At 37.2% G+C, this 22131-nt stretch overlaps 2 protein-coding genes across 2 annotated transcripts; both read left to right on the top strand.

Annotated features, from left to right (window-relative positions):
* The first annotated feature begins 873 nt into the window (after nucleotides 1–873).
* LOC137839071 (uncharacterized) lies at nucleotides 874–22116 on the top strand. Its single transcript, XM_068648200.1, has 16 exons — nucleotides 874–1403; nucleotides 1505–1547; nucleotides 2129–2548; nucleotides 5537–5844; nucleotides 5925–6122; nucleotides 6213–6398; nucleotides 6484–6558; nucleotides 6658–6724; nucleotides 12362–13490; nucleotides 13564–13620; nucleotides 14811–14904; nucleotides 17228–17544; nucleotides 17768–18020; nucleotides 18111–18878; nucleotides 19897–20143; nucleotides 20418–22116. Exons 1-16 carry the CDS (start codon nucleotides 1065–1067, stop codon nucleotides 20900–20902), a joined length of 4986 nt encoding a protein of 1661 aa, XP_068504301.1. The 5' UTR covers nucleotides 874–1064; the 3' UTR covers nucleotides 20903–22116.
* On the top strand, nucleotides 21138–22126 carry LOC137806586 (uncharacterized). The gene has a single exon (XM_068606786.1). It carries the CDS (start codon nucleotides 21138–21140, stop codon nucleotides 21987–21989), a length of 852 nt encoding a protein of 283 aa, XP_068462887.1. The 3' UTR covers nucleotides 21990–22126.
* The last annotated feature ends 5 nt before the right edge of the window (nucleotides 22127–22131 follow it).

Here is a 22131-nt window from a genome sequence, read left to right as displayed (position 1 = left end):
CTGGGGGGCAACTGTACTGGTGCGACCGGACGAATCAATGAGTCAGTCAGCACTCGGCCCATGCCGCCACCCAAGTAATAAAGAGACGGTCGCGTCGCTACATGTGGTCGACCGACCCATAACGCTCAAGTCAAAGGTTGACCAGATTAGCAAGGCTAACCCATGGTTAAGGGTGGCTTAACACAACCCTAAACGTTAACCAACTCCCTTAACCCGACCCAACAGTGAAGGCTCATTAATGTAATATAAATAGCACGTATTTCAAGGAGAAAAGTACGTTATTATCTACAGTGCTCTCTAACAACCGTGTACCGACACCCTAACTGACTTTAGCGTTTGAGTATCTTCTGTAGGTACCATCCCCGCTTGTGGACCAGGACAATCGAGAGGATGGAAGTGCATCAAGAAGCACAAACGTATATTAGAGTCTCGAGAGTATTAGGCCGATCGAGCATAGGAATAAGAGCAATCGTTCTGTAGGTCCCCAAACTCATTCGAGAGCAATTGACATCCACCGTGTTATTGATTATTTTTAATAAAATAAAATAAAAATAATTTACACATTTTAAATAATAAGAAGGTAAAGAAATCTTGCAGAGAGGGAAAGTGAAGAAAGTTAAAAAAGTGAAGTCACATAAAAAGATAAAATTTGTATCCCTTTTCTACTGATCACATAAAAAGATAAAATTTGTATCCCTTTTCTACTGATTACCTTTAACTGGATAATTGATAATATAACAAATATTTTATTGAAATTTATATATAAAATTGATTACTTTAAAAAAGTAATATATTATATCTTATATTATATCAAGCTATATTATTATTATTATCATCATCTTCATTTAAATTTCTTTGTTGTTTATTGTTTTCGTTATTTTCTCCATACAATAGAGTGGGGAAGAGTGAGTGGGAACAAGAGTTTCCTTCTTAAGCGGGTGGCCACACGGTGTCTTCCTGAACCCTCATTTCTTTCATTCTAAAATTTTTCCTTCCTTTCACTTTGCCATAAAACGAAACGCATCGCATTGAAATCCAAATCCCATACCCCTCCCTCCCTATCCATGGATTCGTTCCAGCAACATCACGGCTACATGAGACCACCGCAACCGCCACCTCCTCCGCTGCATGCGGCGGATCCCCACCTTCACCAGCACCACTTTCACCAGATACCACCTCCGCCGCCCCAGGCCCCCTGGTTGTCTTCCCAATTCCAATACCACCCTTCGCAGACCCCTTCTCCTCCGCCACAGTGGCAGCAACCACCGCCGCCGCCTCCTCCTCCTCCTCCGTCGAGCGCATATTCGTACCATCCAAGCCCGTTCCCTCCTCCTCCGCCTCGCTCTCACGCGCCTCCTCATCAGTTCACACCTCACTCCCACATTCCTCAGCCTTATCCTCATGTGAAATATCCTTCTTGCCCTTCGTCTTTTTGCCTCTTTGTTTTTTGGTTCGCTAGGGTTTCTTCTGTCATTGGTTCACTAATTGCGTGAAATTTCTGTAGGAATGGGGAAATCCAAACTTGCCACCTAACCAGGCCTATCCAGGTTAGTTGTTTTTTTTCTTTTAATGTTACGTGAGAAACGTTGTTTTCGTATACGTGCCAGAACTAAGGTTTTGTTGTTTATTATTGGGGTCTGGAATAGTTTAAAGTTATATTCACTAGAGAGGGAAGCATTTGTACAGAAAAGAAGAAAATGCGGAGTGGGAAAAAAAATCTTGCATTTTTTTTGTTAGCTTATGTTTGATAGTTGGTTTATTACCAAGTTATCTGGGTCAAATACATGGCTTTTTTCTTTGTGATTCATTTGTATTTGTATGTATTCATGAGATTATTGTGAGTCGTGACTTGACACTGAATGTTGACCGAGATAGGTACTTGCTTGTTGTGTCTGAGGAATTACTCCACTTTTCAAATGTAGTTTACAACTTGTTTAAATGGTTATTAGTCTGTTAATATGCGATGCTTTCATTGGAAAAATTACAGTCTAATTGGTTGACTTTGTGTGCTTGTGTGTGATTTTTAAGTTCTATATGACATCTTGGAAACCCCAATCCCCGAGTTTCTGTATCTCCATTCTTAATGCAGTGGATATTGTATTGTTTTGACATAATGTTGTATTGGTAGCCCATAACAATGAAGAAGATTGGGCTGCGAAGGCCAGAGCTTGGGCAGCTAAGGCTGCCTTGGAAAGTCAGCATCCACAAACACATTTTTCACCTGCTGGAAGATTGCACGAGCAAAATCAGTTTCATGATCAGTATCAGCAATCGGTTGACCCACATTATACTGATGTTCAAAACCAATCCCATCCAACCTATCAACAATTTTCCTACTTAGATACATCTGTGCAGCGACATTCAGGACATTCCCAGGATGGTGTACCTGTCAGCTTGGAGACATCTTATGCTCAAGATGGACATTCATACAGTGCTAGAGATGGGACCAGCATCAGAGATTCAAATGTTTCATTTGAACAAGGGAACTTGCCAACAAATCCATCTGTTCATCAGCAGGAGGTACCTTCTAGTTATAGTTCTGTTGCAGGTAATTGTTTATTTAGTTTATTGAAGTTGCAAGTGAAGCTTCTGTGGAAATGGATCATAAATCAATATTCTGGAATTTTCTTTTAATGTATATTTGTGATACAACTCTGTCAAAATTTGGGTAAAAAACATTGTTAGGTGGAATCACATGAATAATGATTTGATTATCGTTATCTGTTGAAAGGAAATGATTGTTTACCTAAAAGTCCTCTACAAAAATATATTGGAAGCCAGAACGGGTTATTATAGAAGCTTATTATAGAAGCATCGCAGACCAAACAAATACAATATATTCATTTAGATAAATAAAAAATGCATAAATATATTTGAAATGCAAAATAGTGTAAGACAACCATACAATTAATGATGATAGTGAAATATAATAATGGTAAGTCTATAAGTTTGAATAAAATAAAATCAAAGCAAAACTCCACCATGTTCAAATAACTAAACAACTGCGGTGTTAGATTTATATATTAGAGAATAAGTATTGAGTACAAAAGAAGAAGAAAAATTGGGCAGGGTGGGTTGTTCTGCTATTGTGGAAACAAGAACAAACAGGAAAAAGAAAAAGAAATGAGGATGGACCACGGAGGGTGGATCATGGTGGCACAGTGATGGGATGAACCAAGGTAGGTTGGTGGCACAGTGATGGGATGAACCAAGGTGGGTTGGTGCCACTGCAGAAGGAGACAAACTATGATGAACCAGGTGGTGGTGGTGGTGGCTGCAACAAAATGAGGTGCAGTTGACTACAAAGTGTGTAGGGTTGTGGTGTGATGAAGTGAGGAGCACGTAGGGCAGGGTGGGTTGTTCTGCTATTGTGGAAACAAGAACAAACAGGAAAAAGAAAAAGAAATGAGGATGGACCACGGAGGGTGGATCATGGTGGCACAGTGATGGGATGAACCAAGGTAGGTTGGTGGCACAGTGATGGGATGAACCAAGGTGGGTTGGTGCCACTGCAGAAGGAGACAAACTATGATGAACCAGGTGCTGTGGTGGGACGAACCAGGTGGTGGTGGTGGTGGCTGCAACAAAATGAGGTGCAGTTGACTACAAAGTGTGTAGGGTTGTGGTGTGATGAAGTGAGGAGCACGTATGGTCTTTTATTTTGTTTGGATTTGGTCAGGTTGTTGGTTGTATGACCCAATTCTTTTTCAAAACAAAAGTTCAATTGCACATTGATCTAGTCATGCATGTACAACCCAGAAAAGAAAGAAAAGAACTAGGGTTACACATACCTTGGGTTGGGTTGTGCTGACATGAGGGCTTCTTCTGTAAGAAGACGCACATTGCAGTGGCAACATAATTTCTGTCATGGCTGAACTGCAGGACCATACTATGATGCCCAAAGTGGGTTTGACAACCCGTGACAGAAAATCTGATTTGCCACCACCTCCTTGCTGCGGTGTGCCATCTTTGATTTTTTTATAACACTGATGATGATTGCTTAGAGCTTCATTTTATAGTTTGGAGATTCATGCTGAATCGCTAGAACTGTACAAAGTTTTAGGAGTATCTCTTGTGTTGTGTTTCCAAAAGTTTTAGGTGGGGCTTTAAAAAATAACTTCCTGTGTGGGATGAAAAACCAAGTCAGTGTTGGGTGGGTGTGGCTGGAATCTTGTGGCAGAGAGGCTTGTGAAGATGGCTTCTGAAAAATATTCAAGCGCTGTCACATGCTTCTCAGATGACTAGACACTACAGTAATTCAAACATGGGATTGTGTTGATGCTCCAGTTACGATGAGTCTCTTGTGGTAGGATGGTCTGGTACAGATGGTGAGGTTGATTGGAGGTGAACCACTTCCCAGACCAGTAGATCTGAGAGGGACAATTGACTAGGAGAGATAAGGAACAGCTGAGAAAAGAGTTTCTGTTGCAATGTTCTAGAATTAAAAAAGATAAAGTTAAGAAACCCTCCAATTATTAATATACATTTGAGGCAAATAAATTTATTATGTTTAAAAAAATATATTTTTGGTAACAAATGGGGAATCCTAATACTAAAACTCAATAATTCTCATTTTGGCCTTAAGGTTTCAAATTTACAGTATCTGGATAAGAAGGGTTTCCTTTTCAGAATCAGCACTTGTCTTTTCTGGGATTATGGCAGCTAATTTTCAAGGTTGTCCTCTCTGAACAAGCATTGGGAAGAAAGACTGAGAAACCCGATGACATAATTTTTTCATGTGTTAGGTGCTGCTTGGACTCGCTGTAATTCAAAATAATAGATGTTTTATTGAAAGCTCTGTGTTCTTGTTAGAAATATAGGGAACCATTTGTGAATCTGCTTAATTTTTATCACTTCAAGCAAATTAATTCTGCTTTTCATGTAAAGCCATTGAGCTGAGAACTAGGTGGCTCAAATTGGGGATACATTTTGATTGCCACCATCCAAGTTCTTAACAATAATAAGGTGTATTTATATTTCAAATCAGAAGTCTCGATGAAGTACCCATTAGTGAGGATTGAACAATATCCTTTAATCACTTCTATGTACGTCCTTATATAGCTAATTGGTAAATCAAGTTATTTATAAGTGTTGCCCATATAGTTGTTTTTATCTCAGCCATCTGTTCATATTCTGAGTATTGTTTATTGTAATAGGATTAATTAATGAGTTATTGGAACTTATGCATTTTTTGGCACCTCGCCGCCTTACCTTTAACAGTTATTACATCTTCATAAATTTGCTCAGGACAAGGAATGATTAACCCATCTCTCATTAGTTTTGATGGTTTATTGTGGCCCATGTTATTAGTAGACATGTGATATAATACTTAATTTTGCCTATCTAAAGATGAGTTGAAGAATAACTAGTAGTTGGAACTTTGAACTATCAGACAGCGTGAAAGGGCTTTTTAAAGTTTGTAGCTTTGATGAAATGAACATATGCCTCTAGGACTACATTTTTAAATTTAATGCTTTGTATCTTGCCTTTTTATTTTTCAATGGTAATCTGAATATTGACTTGTCAGACGTGGCAGGTAAAGAGGCTGCTGATCAGATTCAACAATCATACTCAGTCTTTCCTTTGTCAAGTTCCTCATCTCAAGAACGTCATGTGCAACCATCAATGCATGCACCGCCCTTTGCACCGGGCAGCCACTCAGTTGACTCAGCTATTAGTCTTGCTGATCAACCATTAGATTTTGCACCCCGGTTTAATCGTGATAATGACTTGCAGATGCAATCAACTTACAATCATCATGATTCAAGTACTTCAATTAATAACTGGGCTGCTCAGGTGGCCCCTGGTGTTGGTTATCCACCAATTCATGCCTCTGGGCCACAGGTTTTAATTTTGAAACCCTTTGTTTTCCTAGTCAACTTATATGCTCATTTTAATGCTTTGGCTTTTGGTTAATTTACCAGCTTGACCCTTCTATCACCACTTCTGGTCATGTGGCGCCACCATTTGGAAGGTTTCCTGGACCACCCGGCCTCCCTTCAACCATTCCACCAAGTGGTGCACCACCTTTTACCCTTAGCACAGGAACTACAATTCATCCTACCGCTGCTTTCTCTGCTGATGCATATGGGGTATCTAGTGTTTCTGATCGTCCTAAGAAGGTAAGTATGTTACAAATAATTCTTGGATATATATATATATATATATATATATATATAATAACCAAACATCATTTTGCTGTTACTTTTCAGGCTTCAGTCCCCAACTGGCTTAGAGAGGAAATAAAGAAAACAGTCATTGCTGCTCCTGCAGAGAATCTGAAGGAGGAAGCAACATTTGTATATGATGGCATTGACAAGCCATATGCGAGAGGTGATGAGGCAGATAGTAAAAGCATAGATTCATCTAGATCAGCTGAGGATGAGGAAGATGAAGAGGTTTCATTTTTTTAACATTAAAGTTTGTGTCAATAAAATAAATTCATTATCATTTTTAATTTAGTATGGATTATTTCTTGTATAGGATCAACTTGAGGTAGCTAGAACCGCAGCAATCAACCAAGAAATAAAAAGAGTTCTGACTGAAGTTCTTTTGAAGGTCAGTTTTGTTAAAATGTGAATTTTTCATCTTACTAAAATCTGTGTATGGATATAGCAGAAAAAATACATTGTAGTTCTAATTACAGCTTCTTCTTAGGTTACTGATGAATTGTTTGATGAAATTGCAACCAAAGTTCTAGCTGAAGATGATCTTACTGCTGAAGGTAAATAGTCGGCTGTTGTACTCATTTTCTCTTAAATAATCCACTTGAGGTTACAAAGAGGCAAGACACTTACCTTAAACCCTAACCCTAAGCTGGGTACATACAAAAGAAATAATAAAATAACTTTACATTTCAACATTCCCCCTCAAGCTGGAGCATGTAGATCATATGCACCATGCTTGGAACATCTTAACTGAACCGTAGGTCCTTTTAGAGATTTAGTTTGAATATCTGCTAGTTTTTCATTAGAGCTGACAAACTCAGTAATAAGATCCTTGGACGACAACTTCTCTAATAAAATGGCAATCAATCTTTATATGTTTAGTTCTCTCTTGAAACACGGATTGGAGGCAATATGAATAGCTGTCTAATTGTCACAATATAACTTCATTTGCTCATTTTCTCAAGATTTCAACTCTCGACAGAGTTGTTTAGTTACACAAGTTCACATGTAGCTAGGGCTATAGATTTATATTCAACTTTTACACTAGATTGGGCAACCACACTTTGTTTCTTACTTTTCCAAGATATAAGGTTCCTCTAAGGAGTGCACTATGTCGTGTGGTAGATCTCCTGTCAATGGGACAAATAACCCAATCTGCATCACAATCCCTTGTTCTCTCACAACATTCTAGTGATCAATGTGAGGGTTCTGCATAAATTGACTCAACTCCCACTGGATAAGAAAGACCAGGTTTTGTTATAGTGAGATAAATGAGTTTTCCCACCAACCTTTTTTTTTTTTTTTTTTTAAAAAAAAAAAAGGTTGGTGAGAATGTCTCTCATGGTTTGAGGAAAGTTCAACTGGGCTCATTAACTTTTGATTTGAGTTCATAGGACTATTAATGGGCTTGCAATTATCTCCAAAATATCAAGAACATATTTTCTTTTTCAATGATGATACCTTCTTTTGATTGCTCCACTTTAATACTAAGAAAATATTTTAGATAACTCATCCTTGGTTTGAAAGTGGCTAAATAAATACTTTTTTAATTGAGTAATACTAATGATATTAGTTCATGAAATGACAATATCATCAACATAGACCATAAGATAAACGCACTTTCCAGGAGAAGTAAATAAAACACTAAATGATTTGCCTCACTTCGTTTCAATCCAAAAGTCTGCACAATATGATTAAATTTTCCAAACCAAGCTCGGGGTGATTGCTTTAAGCCATAAAGTGACCAATGTAATTCACAAGCCATACTAGACTCCCTCGAGCAACAAATCCTGAAGGTTGCTCCATGTAAATCTCCTCCTCCAGATCACCATGAAGAAAGGCATTTTTTAGTGTCAAGCTAGTAAAGAGGGGCCAATGACAAATGGCAGCCATAGCAGGGAAAAGACGAACATATTGATCTTAATCTCATGAGAAAAAGTATCAAAGTTGTTGAGGCCATAAACATGAGTGTATCCCTTAACTACTAGACGTGCTTTGAGACGATCTATTTCACCAATAGGACCAACCTTAACAATGTAGACCCATCTACAACCCACATGCTTCTTACTAGAAGGAAGAAGGACAAGCTCCCAAGTGCACTATTGTCAAGTGCAAGCATTTCATCAATCATGGCTTGTTGTCGTCCAGGGTGACCAAGTGCCTTATGAACATTGTTAGGAACAATAATGGTAGAGGAGAAAACAAAAGAGGAATATGAAAGAGACAAATGATAACTTAAAAAATTATAAACAAGATATGGATTACGAGTAGATTGAATAACTTTTCTAAGAGCAATAGGCCAAGCATGACTAGAGTCAAGAGAGGGTCAGGAGCAGTGTTATCACTTATCGGCCATGGCGTCGCCATGGCGGATTTCGGTGGCGGTTTTCCTGACCACCGCCACAACAAGGCGGTGGCGAATCGGATTTTGCATGGCGGCCCATGGCGGCCGCTATGGCCATGTCGGAGTGCTAACGGATATCGGAAATATCCAAAATATCGGAAAAATATGGTGGCAGCGGCGGCGGCGACGGCGGCTCCGCACGCTGTGACGACATGGAGAAGGGTTGCGGCTGAAGAAGGTCTGCGGAAGACCTAAACCTAGTTTTAGGAAACAAAAATTTGGGCCAAAGGCCCATTTCAGCTTTAACAGAATAAAAACCCTAAAATTTAAATACTTAGTGTGGTGTGCAGCTGGGAAACCCTAATTTAAACATGCCAGCTTAATTAACTTTAGGCTTATGGGCCTATTTTAGGCCCATGTAAAACATATATAACTATTCTCAATAGCACATCATTTTATCTATGCCACCTAAAACCCTAATTATTCAAATAAAACTTGAATGTGCTGCAGGTGCATCAACTATTAAACCTAATTAAGAGTTCAAAACCTACTTAAATCAAGTTTGGGCCTTTGGCCCATTCCAACATGAGCTGTTAAACCTAATTAAGAGTTCAAAACCTACTTAAAATTAGTTTTTTTGCCCCTATTTTTGGCCATTTAAAACATTATACTTATTGCAATCCATAATACATTTTTTTTATCTCTGCCACAACACCTTCCGCCATAACCCGTTATGCTTTCCGTTATAACTTTATAAAGGATTTATGGGGTCTCCGTTATGATCCGTTATCCGATATCGATAACACTGGTCAGGAGGTTGAAGGATTAATGGCATGGTGATCTGGAGGTGGAGGTTTGACTCATGAAGATCTTCAAGCAAGGATGAAGGAGTTATATGTGCCTAATGTTGTATCTGAGAGGAAGTGGTGGAATAATCTTTGCATTTCGACAAGAAGGACCTATTGAATACACGAACAATGTTCCATGGAGAACAAGAAAAAAGGCATGTCTCAAAGATAACATCAACAAACATATAATACCTTTTGGTTGAGGGAGAATAACATTATATCATTTTTGAAGATGAGAATATCCCAAAATTGCACACGTAATAGCCTTTGCAGAAAACTTGTCAAAGACCTGAGAGATATTATGAACAAGACAAATACACCCAAACACACAAGAGACATTATATAGAGGGTCATTGGACAAAAAATAGTGAGGAGCTTAATTTTCAAGAGAGGAAGAAGACATCATTAGGAAATAGGTAGTGAGGACTGCATCTCCCCAATGATGAACTTGAACATTAATATTCAACATTAGAGAGCGGACAATTTCAATAAGATGTCTATTCTTCCTCTATGCTATACCATTTCGTTGTGGAGTGTGAGGACATGGTAACTGATTTAAAATTCTCTAGGAAGATAAGAATAAAGAAAACACAATAGAAAATTATTCTTTTGCATTATCACTTATGATAATTTTAATTATCTTCCCAAATTGGTTCTTAATTTCATTGAAGAAACATAAATATGGATAAAATTTCAAATCTATCTTTCACTAAATAAACCCAAGTACATTGAAGGAATTCATCACTTAAGGTTAAAAAATAATTAAAGCTATAAGAAGTGACACAACTTGGTCCCCAAAATATCCGAATGAATATTAGAGAACAAAATTGCATTGTGTTTTAAACTTTTTAGGAAAAGAAGATCTAATATGTTTTCCTAACTGACACAAGATTCACAATCTAAAGCTTGAATGTGTTTGAGATTAGGAACCGTCATCTTCAACTTAGATAAACTATGGTGACCCAAATGATCATGGAAAAGTTTTGGGGCCGAAGTTGCAAAATAGTATATTGAAGGACTTGGTTGGTTTTAGATAATAAAGAACTTGTGACTCATGTCCTTCTCCAATCAGACGACCCATACCATGTTCCTGTATAGCAGAGGAATTAGCAGTAAAGGTAACAAAACAATTTAAAAAAAGAATCAATCAATTGTAAGACAATGAAGAATGAACAAGATAAAATTTAAATTTAGTGAAGCAGATAAAGAAACTTGGCCAACTCCTTGAGATGCCACTTTGGATCCATTGACCATAGTAACAAGATGAGGAATTTTTGGGAAAGAAATGGAGAAAAATGAAGAAATGTTACTAGATATATGGCCTAAGACACCTGAATCAAGAATCCGTGGATTATGACCTTCCGCAGATTGAGAAATGCATGCAGTTGACACACTTGGCATTAGAGAGGATTGACCAAGATTGATTGATTTCCTAGGTTTGTACCTAAAAAATTCTTGGTACTCTTCGTTAGAAATTTTAGATTCTGAATTTTCAGATTAGACACGAGTAGCTTTGTCTGGAAAACCATGCAAGGAATAATAGTTTTCTTGGGTATGACTTGTTCTCTTACAATATAAGCATTGAGGTCGCCCACTTCGGCCACCATGTCCTCCTTGCTTGTTATGACCTCCTCCTCTTTTCCTCTTGATGCTACCATTCCTGATGCTTCAATAACATCAGCTACATTTTCATATTTTAACAAGGTAGGCACCACCAAAAGAAGTCTAATGACTAGCTGTCCATCGAAGTAATATAATCACTAGCTAAAATTTGGTCATGTACATGTTCAAAATCTGAGTATAGGCTTCTCAGAATTAGGACCATGTATACTTATCAAGTTTTTGTTGATATCCTCCAATGAATTAGCCTCCAAAAATCTCTTCAATTCTTCTACTGTAGCCTGAGCCTTTGCTACATATGAGATCATATCATAATTGGTCTGTTTGAGAGAGGCCACTCTTTGAGTTGCATCAAAGACTCAAAGAGATGCTGAATGTCATTAGCAAAAATAACTTGCGCCTTTTTCAAAAAAGGAAGAACATGTCTTAAACAATCTGAAATTTTTTAAGACATCCTGTTCAAGTGATTGCCATAAAACAACACATAACTGGAAGTCCAGTTTCTGCCTCTAGGGTTTTTCTTCATCCAAAACAGCAGTGACATCCTTCACTAAATGGTCATGGTATCCTTGACCAAGGAACCATAACTGCACGGAAGTAGACCAAGATATATAGTTTTTCCAGTTGAGCTTTGTTGTGTTAATAGTAGGAGTAGCAAAAAAAGTAGAAGCCATTCCAAAGAAAACCTCAAACAAATTTGAGGAGGGAAGGAAAAACCCTAGCCATGAACTACTCCCAACGAACCGGAGGACAAGGGCATAAACATGCCCAGAAAGCACCAACAAGACGAGTCTGGTGTGATTTTGGCACCGGGAAGATGGAGTGTGGGAGACACATGCCTAACAAGGGGCCGGTGGTGGTGAGTGGCACATGGTGGCGTGTCGGGGAAATTTTGACAAGCGACCACTGGAGATGGGTTGTGCTCCTTGAGGCACACCTAACCTTGATTTCATTGGAAGAAAGACGCGGCGAGACTGCCAGAGATAGTGGACAGAAGCTCTTGATACCAACTTGAATAAATAAGATGGAGAAAATACAGTGTGTTCAACTTACACTGATTTACCTATTATTGATGTGTGTGTGTATGTGGTTACAAAAAGAGGGCAAGGCGCTTAAAACCCTAATCCTAAAGCTGGGTACGTACAAAAGAAATAATAATAAAATAACATTACATTTATATTGAACCCTAATCCTAAAGCTGGGTACATACAAAAGAAATAATAATAAAGCTGGGTACATACAAAAGAAATAATCCTAAATCTGGGTACATACAAAAGAAATAATAATAAAATAACATTACATTTCAATAAATCTGTATAAATTATTTTATTTTACTAATCTAGTATTAAATTATATAAGTTCTAAAAATTTGTTTTCTGCAGTAGGTCACAAGGTTGTAATCCCAAACCATAAGGCATCTGCATCTCCACCCTCAGCTACAGTTCCTAAGGCATCTGCAAAGGTTTTAGTTCCAGTCAAAGAGAAGGTAGAAAATAATGGTGCCACTGAAAAATCTAATTCTAGCTCTCCTGGAGATGTTTTAGGTCTTGGAAATTATGGTTCTGATGCTGATGATGAAGACAATGAAATTGAGAGTTCCAGTGTGCCAACTCCTGCAAAAGATGCTGCTTACCAGTCAGAGATTAAGCAACATTTGTCAGATACACATGATGTATCTGTTAATGGCATTTCACAGTTTGATGAGCATAGTAGATATGAAACTAATTTTGTGAATGCTCAGGTCAAAACCATCTCTTTACCATCCAGAAGTAGCAATGATTCTGCTTCTGATCAATTGCATGATGACAAGGTTACTAGAGCATCCGATCTTTCACATTCTTCCAAAGTGGTGTCTGTAGATCTTAGGGATAATGGGCTTGATGCCATTCAAAGAAGCCATGATAGATTTAATGGCTTTAGTTCTAAGGAGTCTTCAGGGATACCAAGATCTGAACTGCCTGGAAAGAACATTGTTGTGGAAAAATCAACAGATGATCATTCAGGTAGGGAAAGCAGAAGAAAATCTGAAAAAAATGACCTGCCTGATAGGAATACTTCAGAGAAAGACTTTGTAAAGGAGGTACACAGTAGTAAGACCAGGATAGATGAAAAAGGTTACGAGAATCATAGAAGGAAGGATGAAAGAAATCATAAAAGGGAAAAAACAGATTATGGCAGTGAGGCAAAAGAAAGGGTGAAAGAACACAATTTCAGGCATGGGGAGAAGGCAAAGGAATCAGAGTCAAGGAAAAGATCGTCTCATGTTGATGTCAAGGATGATAAAAGGGAAGCAGAAAAATCCCATAGAGGTAGTGCCACTGACGATACTAGCCGGAAAAGGGAGCATACAAAGGACAAGGGGGAACATAAATCAAGGCAGAAAGATCAAAGTAATCATGACAGGCATAGGAGAAGACGTTCATCTTCAGTTAGTAGTAGAGGTAGAACCAACAAGGATCGTACTGAGCATGCCGGTAATTCAAGTGGTGAAGGATCAGATGGCTCAAAAAGGTTTAGAGTATATTCTATTTAATTCTCATTGTCTTGTTGTTATATATAGTCTCTCATAATGTTTGTAATGCAGGAAGCTGCATTCAAGAAAGCGTGACTTATCACCGTCTCCTGTCAGATCTAAAAGAAGGTATCATTTATTAATAGATTCTTACACTGTTCAGGTTTGCAATGTTGAAGTTTGTGTTCCAGAGCATCTTGTGCTGTGTTTATAGGCTATATCAATATTTGTGTGTAATATATTTACCATCATTCTAATTCTCATACGGTTAATGTTTTATGCTATTCGATGACAGTGTCAATTGATTTGTTTTCCTTTTCTTGTTATTAAAAGAATGTTGGTGATTTACAAATAGGTTAGCTTTATGTGCTAAGTTGAATCATAGATGTTGACACTACTACCAGCTTCTCTATATTTAATTTTAATGATTTCATCTCTAGGTCAATCTTCTCATGATTTAGGTGTGAGGACTTAATTTCTTACCTCAATCTGCACTGAAGCTCTATCTTTCTGTTTAAAGGCCAGAAAGTTATAAATTTATTTCAGCATTGTTTTTGGACTTTGGCTTTTCTAACATGTTGTGTTTTATTCACTTGTTTCGGTGAAAAGAAACTTTTATTTGTGTAATTGTATTCCATTTTTTTTTTCAAATCATGACTGTTATCTAAATGTGTGTTTGTGTTGGTATTTTCGGATTCATATTTTATGTATAATTAGATTATCTATGCTGGCCATTATTTATAAGATTCGATGCATCTTAGTGCAACTTACGATATTATTATTACCAAAAGTTACAAATTTGAAAATATAACTGTTGATTTATTTTATACCGTTTCTTTGAGAAAAAAAAATATCGAGCCTATGATTTTGGCAGTTTGAGGATGCAGAAGCTGATACCATGCCACAGATTCAATCATTTGGGTCTTTATGCAGTTGAAGTTAAATTATCTTATTGCATGTTACATGGAATGTTTTTCATGTTCACGTTTTGTAGTAATAATCACATTTTCATGCACTTTTTTTGTCTACTGTGTCTATTAGAGCTATCAATTTATCTCTGCAATATAAGACATACAAGAGCAAAATACTTTTGATGAACACAAATTTTGGCACTTGTTTATCCATAATTGTAAGGATATCTATACCCTGAAGCTAGAATACAAGACTTTTTACTGTGATCGAATTCATAAGAAACAGAAAAGATTTATTGTAATAGGCCTCTTCGAATGGAGTGTTGACACTGAGTACCAGGTTGAGTTGTATTTATAAACTTTGTATACTTTAAACTCACCAAGTCAGTACGGTGGTTTCCTTTTTAGACAACTTTCGCGGTCTCCTCATAGCAAGCGTTCTCAGCGCAGGCATTCTCCCTATTCTTCTCTTGATTCTTCCAGGTTTGTTGCCATTAAGTTTTTCTGAGATTATGCTTTATGTTTTTCAGACAAACTTCCATCATATAAGATTAAGCTGAACAGGTGAATTTGTCAGGCTTCATATTTATTGATTACTTGGTGCCTTGTTTATTTACTGCTTTCTTTTTATGTAGGGGAAGGAGGTCAAGATCCAGATCACCTGTTCGGCGGCAGAGATGAACGATGGAAACAGAAACGGTTGAGTTTGCGTCGTCGAGGTTCATTCACCGAAAGATCAATTAGGAGGGGTAGGGCGAAGCTTGTGATATCTGGTCTTTGGACTGCAAAGGGAATTTTGATTCAAAAGTAATAGGTAGTCATGACTTTTTCTGTACGTTCAATATAGATACTCTTGTTTGCTTCCTAGTTTGCTACTGTTCTTTAAGGGTAGCATAAAAACTAGGTAGAGCTGGATGTACGGTGTTATGTGGTTTGATGCATAAAAAGGCACCAAAAAATCGATAGATTTACCTTTTCATCAGAAGTCCTGTCATCAATATATAAATATTTTCTGGATGCGGTATCTTAATGATTCAGATAAACTTTAAGAAATTAATCTGCTATCCAATTTTCTTTTGTTTATTCCCTTTCTACACTACCCATGTGACCCAAATATTGATTAGATTGGTTATTTACTGTGTTAAACAGTTACAAATGTGAACGTCTTGCGTTAAAGTGAATGCGCCAATACACGTTTCTACTGTTTCCTACTACTAAAAGACATGCATATTAAAAGAGCGTTGAAATACACTCACACATGGAAAATTACATTAATTAATTTTAAAGTTCATGGAAAATTACAGTAGTTAATTTTGAAGTTTTGTAATATCATGAAAATGATATAACCTTTTTTCTATATGATGCATTGTTTTTCAAATGATTAAGGGGAGCAAATGTAATATATATACAAAATGTTCGTAAAATTTTTTTTAAACAATTTAGAGATTTGATGTGAGGATAAAGAAAATAGGAAGAATTTGTATAATTTTATGAAGCCTCGTGAGTAGGGATTATTGTACTTTACAATTTATTACTAGTAAATTGTTTGTTCATGGATCTTGGTTTCTTTTGATTTTCAAATACATGACTTTTTAAGGTGAATCTAATAAACCATATACTCCTATTCGTAGCACTTGAAATCAAAATCTGTGTTTTAGTCAAAATAGCAACCCTAAATTTTCAATTTAGGTATACACGAAACCTCAATTCGAACTAGATCAAAACTTCAACTAGTGCGTAAAATATCAAATTTAATTTATGAAAATAGAATCATATTACGATTTTACAGTTGTTATCTTTAACGACTTCAAAATAGCAAACAAAGCATTGAAACAATCATATACTTCGAGACTATTAAAAAGTCTCCAAAACCAAAACATAGTGTAATATTAATTTTGCGAAAGAATGTAAAATATATAACAAAACTAGAATGTATTAAAAAAGTAAACGAAAAAGGATACATGATATGAAAAACAACACATGCAAAAATGTAAGCCACTATAAAAGAATAGATAATTTGAAAAGGTAAAATAAATTCTAAAAACAATGAGGAAATTTAAAGAATTTGAGTTTTGAGAAGAAAAAGTAACGAGAAAATTGCAAATGATAGCTTGCAAGAAATGTAAAATAATTAATGTTTTGGGAGGAAAAAGTTAGACTAACAAGTTCATTTTGAGCAAGTCTGAACAATGTTAAAGTGGTAATATGTTTTTAAGGGTGTTAGTGATTCGTTCTTCGAGGGCCAATCATGGTTCTCAGTTATCCCTTAGTTTTGGTGAAGAAAGCAGTAACCTAAGACTAAACAATTATTGATTGTTAACTGTAATTAGCTTGGTAATTAATTAGTACGTTTCTGTCTGTCTCCTTTACGTATTCATTTGGTAACATCCACATGCCATTCATGAATTGATGGTGCAGAAACACAGGAAACGACACTGAACCTCATTATCTTCCATTTTATTCATCATACGTGTTTATATATAATTTAGTGTATGTAACGCCTTTGACTCTTGACTAGCTACTTGCTTTTCATCTCTAGCTTTCTATATTCAATTCAATTCTTGCAACTCTTACGTGCTTCTGACGTCAAACTTCACATTCTAAGTAGGGATTTAGTGGGTTTGTTAGACTTTCAGGTAAAGCATCACTCACTCACCCTCTCTCTCTCTCTCTTAACAGCCCATGAAGATGATTTCACAAAACGAGGACAGAATTTTCTCATTAGTACAAGCCATGAAGGTCCTTAATTTTTCTGTTCCTTGAATTGCATTCTTTCAAAAGCATTGTCTCAAAGCATGTAAATTAATCTTGTGTTTGATTTTCAGGGATCTCAGGTGGAGCTATGGTCGGTTTGGCTATCTGGGTTTGTCTTCATTGCTCTCTCTCTCTATGCCACTCAGAGATTACCTTCATTGAAGGATCATAGCAGAGCTTCCAAAGATGTTATATTTGGTATTACCATATTCACAGCTCCGAAACCCTTTAAGGGCTCTACTGGGGCCAAACAGACTCTTGCTGTTAGGTCATGGTTGGCTCTGTCTCCATATGTTACTGTTGTTTTGTACAGTCAAGATCCTTCCGTTGCCTCTTTTGCTGATGCTTTTGATTCCAGGGTTTTAGTTGATACTAACATTGATTTTACGTAAGTAAACAAGCTGCCTCGTGTGCTAGAGGATAGTATTCATGATTTGATATTCATTACAGAATTTGTTTGTTCTTCTTCCTGAAATTAATTCTGTTACACTGAAGGTATATTAGACACTTACAAAGATTAATTTACTTTTTATGCTTATTTTTATATATATTATCAGTGTAAAAGTTCTTGTATCTTAAGTACTGCTTTATAATTATTAATTTTTGTCCAGCTTCCTAGGTACTCCTTTTTTCCACTCCATGATTGCAAAATCACGTTCACACACATCAGAGATATCTGTTATCGTTGACCCTGATACCATTATCCTTTCTGGATTCATCTCCACCCTAAACCATGTGTATCAACTTGACCATGATTGGCTTCTTGTTGTTTCGGCTCAAAATGTTTCTTCCTTCCCATTCCATTTGGATAAGTCTGGGAAACATTGGCAGACAGGTAATGGGAAACGAATGAAGATCCAGCAGGTATGAAAAAAATGAAAATCTGGGAAAAACTACTCACTGAAAACACTGTATGCTCAAGAAAACTATATTGAATTGTCCTCTCTTCTTCAGCTGCAGAAAATACTTCAACACAATTGGCAGGGGAAACGTTGCTATACAAGAATGATCATGGTGTGGAACAGCAAGGATGTGCCTCTACATGATGGAGTTCTTCCTCCTTTCTTGTACGGTAAAGGTATACATAACAACTGGGTGATTCATGAGGCCATGTCATCTGAGTTCAGATTTGTCTTTGATGCTAGTTTGACCATCACAAGTTTCTATTTGAATGAAGAGGATGATTTTAGTCCCACGCAAGGAAATTCTAGTGCTTTAGATATTGAACATAGAAATTGGGAGTACATTGGCAATTCCCATGTAGGGGCAAACTATGGCTCCTTCTTCTACAGGGAAGCTAACTCTAACCTGGTCAAACTTTTGAAGTGCAATAAACGATACATTGTGGTTGACACCAAGAAAAATGTTGTTTATTCAATTGGACACCAGGGTGCAATAAACCTGATGAAGGAAAAATATTTTCCACCTTGGTTAAAGGAAAATAGAGTGTATTGCATTGATAGTATGAAACCACAGACTATATCATTAGATTGTTCTGAGAAGGATCAGAGGGAAATTCCAGCCACTCCGGAGCTTCCATTCTCCTTAGAATCACTCCTGTCTATCAATGCAGACAAAACTAAAACAGTTATACTTACCGTTGCTGGATATAGCTACAAGGATATGCTCATGAGTTGGGTTTGCAGATTACGAGAACTGTTTGTTGAAAATTTTGTTGTGTGTGCCATTGATCAAGAAACATATCAATTCTCCATCTTGCAGGTATCTGCTATCCTTCTCTGCATAATAGTATTTGTGCAACTACTCATTTATTATTTATTATCGAAGAAAGGTTTTCTGAAGTATATTATGTATGATCAATTAATGGGCCTTGACTATTACATAAAAATGAACACCAAGAACCTTTCTCTGAGTCGTTCCCCTAAATGCAGTGTTATTCTTTTCAGGTTTAAGATAAGTTAGATGTAGCACTGACCTTCGATGTTTGGATAATTGAGAACTCATTAACATAGTTAGAAATCAAGCGATATTTAATGTAATTAGCAGACATAATTAAAATCTAGAAAGCTAAGATCACGTAATTGTGATATCTGAAAAATGAGAAGTCTCCTGTACAAACTTTCAGATAATTTCATCTTATTATACCATCTGGAGTTGCTTATGAAAGCTGTTTTATGTTAAGCAATCTTGCTTAATAAAATCATCATTTGTGCACATGACGTGGGTTTTTCATGCAAGCACAAAACAACCGTAGCTTAAAATATTTTGCGGTAAGAAGAAACATTAATGAAGAAAATATTTCAAACAATAATATCTGAGTATAGGACTGGTAAAATTAAAAATTAAATTAAACATTCACATCAATAATTTTAGCTTCGAAGTAGATTTTTAAGTAGGGTGCTTAAAAGCATTATAACACCCACAAAATTAAGATGAATGTATTCTTTTGTTTCGAACTTATACACATTAGCCATGTTTAGTCGAATATACCACGTGAAATCTATGAAGAAGTATAAAAAACGAATCTATCATTAATGTTGTTAACGCATTATATGCTATTTTTTATGGCCAGATGTGAAAACTGTTAATGCAGATTACTAACTAGTAACGGCTTATCATTCTGTTTGTGTTCAAATAATAATAATAATTATACAAAAAAAGTTCTATTTGTGTTCATGCTGCCATTACCTAGATGCTCTCAAAGCTTAATTAACTATTTCAGTTTAGTTATCATATTTTCTTGTATCTGAATGCAATTACCCGCTTTCTGTTAAGACAGGGAATTCCAGTTTTCACAGATCCGACAGCTCCAAGTAACATCAGTTTTGATGACTGCCACTTTGGCACCAAGTGCTTCCAAAGGGTGACGAAGGTGAAGTCAAGAATTGTTCTGAAGATTCTCAAGCTGGGTTACAATGTACTTCTCAGTGATGTTGATGTATACTGGTTCAAAAACCCACTTCCCTTACTTCACTCTTTTGGCCCCGCTGTTCTTGCTGCACAGTCTGATGAATACAAAACACAAGGTGCTTATTTTACACTTAAAATTCATACTTCTTCCAATCTAGAAACATAAAACATCCATTGCTATGATTTGAGTAAGAAAAAACTATAAACCTATAGCAATTTATTTTGCATTGGAAAATCATAGTTTTGGACTGACAAGTGAGTAAAAGAAAAATAGAATAGACACGTCAAATACTAACATATAAAAGAGAAAGATATACAGACACAATGTCTCAGAGGTTGGATGCAGATTTTTCCAAGGTTTCAAATATTCTTTTGTTGTCATTTGTGCAGGACCAATAAACCTACCTAGACGCTTAAACTCTGGCTTCTATTATGCTCATTCCGACACTCAGACAATTGCTGCTATAGAGAAAGTGGTAAGACATGCAGAAACTTCTGGCTTATCAGAGCAGCCAAGCTTCTACGACACGTTATGCGGCGAAGGAGGATCTAACCGCGTCGGTGACGACAAATGTGTGGAACCTGAAACAAACCTAACGGTACATTTCTTAGACAGAGACCTTTTCCCAAACGGTGCTTACCAAGAACTATGGCGGGAAAAAAACGTGAAAGCAGCATGTTTGAAGAAGGGTAGTTACATCATCCACAACAACTGGATCAGTGGGAGGCTGAAGAAACTGGAGCGCCAAGTCTTGTCTGGTTTATGGGAGTATGATCCTGGCACAAGAATGTGTCTGTGGTGCTGGCATGGCACGGTATCAGACACTGAAGTTAATTCTGAGGAAAGGGTTGATTCCTTCTTATCCAGTCTATGAACTTGTTTTGTCCTCACTCAAATAAAAGCCATTGTTTTCCCTTTGTTTGCACATGTCCCAACCTCGGATTCATCGCTCTATAGAGAAAGCCGGCCATAGGAAACTGAGAAGCATCTATGACGAGTCTCTTTAAATAACATCTCTGTGGCTCACGCTCTTCCGCTACCCAGCTCTAGTTTCTAAAAGAGATGGTGAAACATTCAGAGAGCATAATAATAAGTTTGAGGTGCAGGCTATGCTGAAGCGTGTGGTTCATTCGTTAGGTCGGGTGGAACATAGAGAGAAAGGTTCCAGAAGGAAGAACCATCAGAGTGAAAGCGTGCCGTCGCCGGAATTGTACTCACAGTCCAAGGAGTTTGTTGTGAGGATAACTCATGCGGGTGGACATCAGGAGCTGTATAGACATGCAGTTCCTGCGTCTAAGTTGATGACAAAGTATCCGGGGATGTGTGTTGCACGGCCAGAAGTGTTCAAAGTGCCTCATCAATCGGTGTTATGGAGAGAAGAGGTTCTGGTGCCTGGTCACAAGTATATCCTGATCTCGATTAGAGACGTGGAGAAGCTGAAACGAAAACTTTTAGAGGAAGAGAACAGCAAAGAGGCTAATGGGGTGGTATTGGAAACAAAGACCAGGTCTCCTAAGGAGAGAGTGAAAGTGCCGAATGTTGTAGAAGACCATGAGACACTGGATACAATGATCAATAATAGTGGAAACAGTCACAAAGAAAATGGGAAAACGAAAGAGACAAATGGAGTTGGAGGGCAAGGGGTGTTGGAAAAAAGGATAAGTGTGTCTCCCAAAGGCCAAGGGAGCAACAGTGTTGTGAAAGAGGGAACAACGGGGCTAGGTGTAGAGAAGGTGGACACAAATATGGATGGTTCTTTAGGTGAAGGAGGTGTAGAGGACTCTTTTTTCTCTGCAAAGGACTTCTATGTCCCTAAGGAGAAGTCCATAACCCCAAGACCTTCAAGACGAAAAGGAATAAAAGGGAAGAAGCCTTTTGTGGCACCTCTTCCTAAGCCACGACCATATCGGAGCTTGGGATGGCAACCTAGCCTCCCAACTGTGAAGGAACTCTCGCCATGATTTTGTGCTGGCTTTCCTTTGTAGAACTCTTATTCTGCTATGCTACTTGTGTACCATTGAATTACTGGTTTCTCCTCATTAGATAGCTGTTACACCATTTTAATAAAATCAAAACATAATTCCCACCTTTTTTTTAATAGTA

This window comes from Phaseolus vulgaris, chromosome 3 (assembly GCF_000499845.2).
Source record: "Phaseolus vulgaris cultivar G19833 chromosome 3, P. vulgaris v2.0, whole genome shotgun sequence".
Taxonomy (NCBI): Eukaryota; Viridiplantae; Streptophyta; class Magnoliopsida; order Fabales; family Fabaceae; genus Phaseolus; species Phaseolus vulgaris.
The sequence above is the reverse complement of the archived record's forward strand: the minus strand, read 5'-3'. Positions and strand labels throughout refer to the sequence as shown.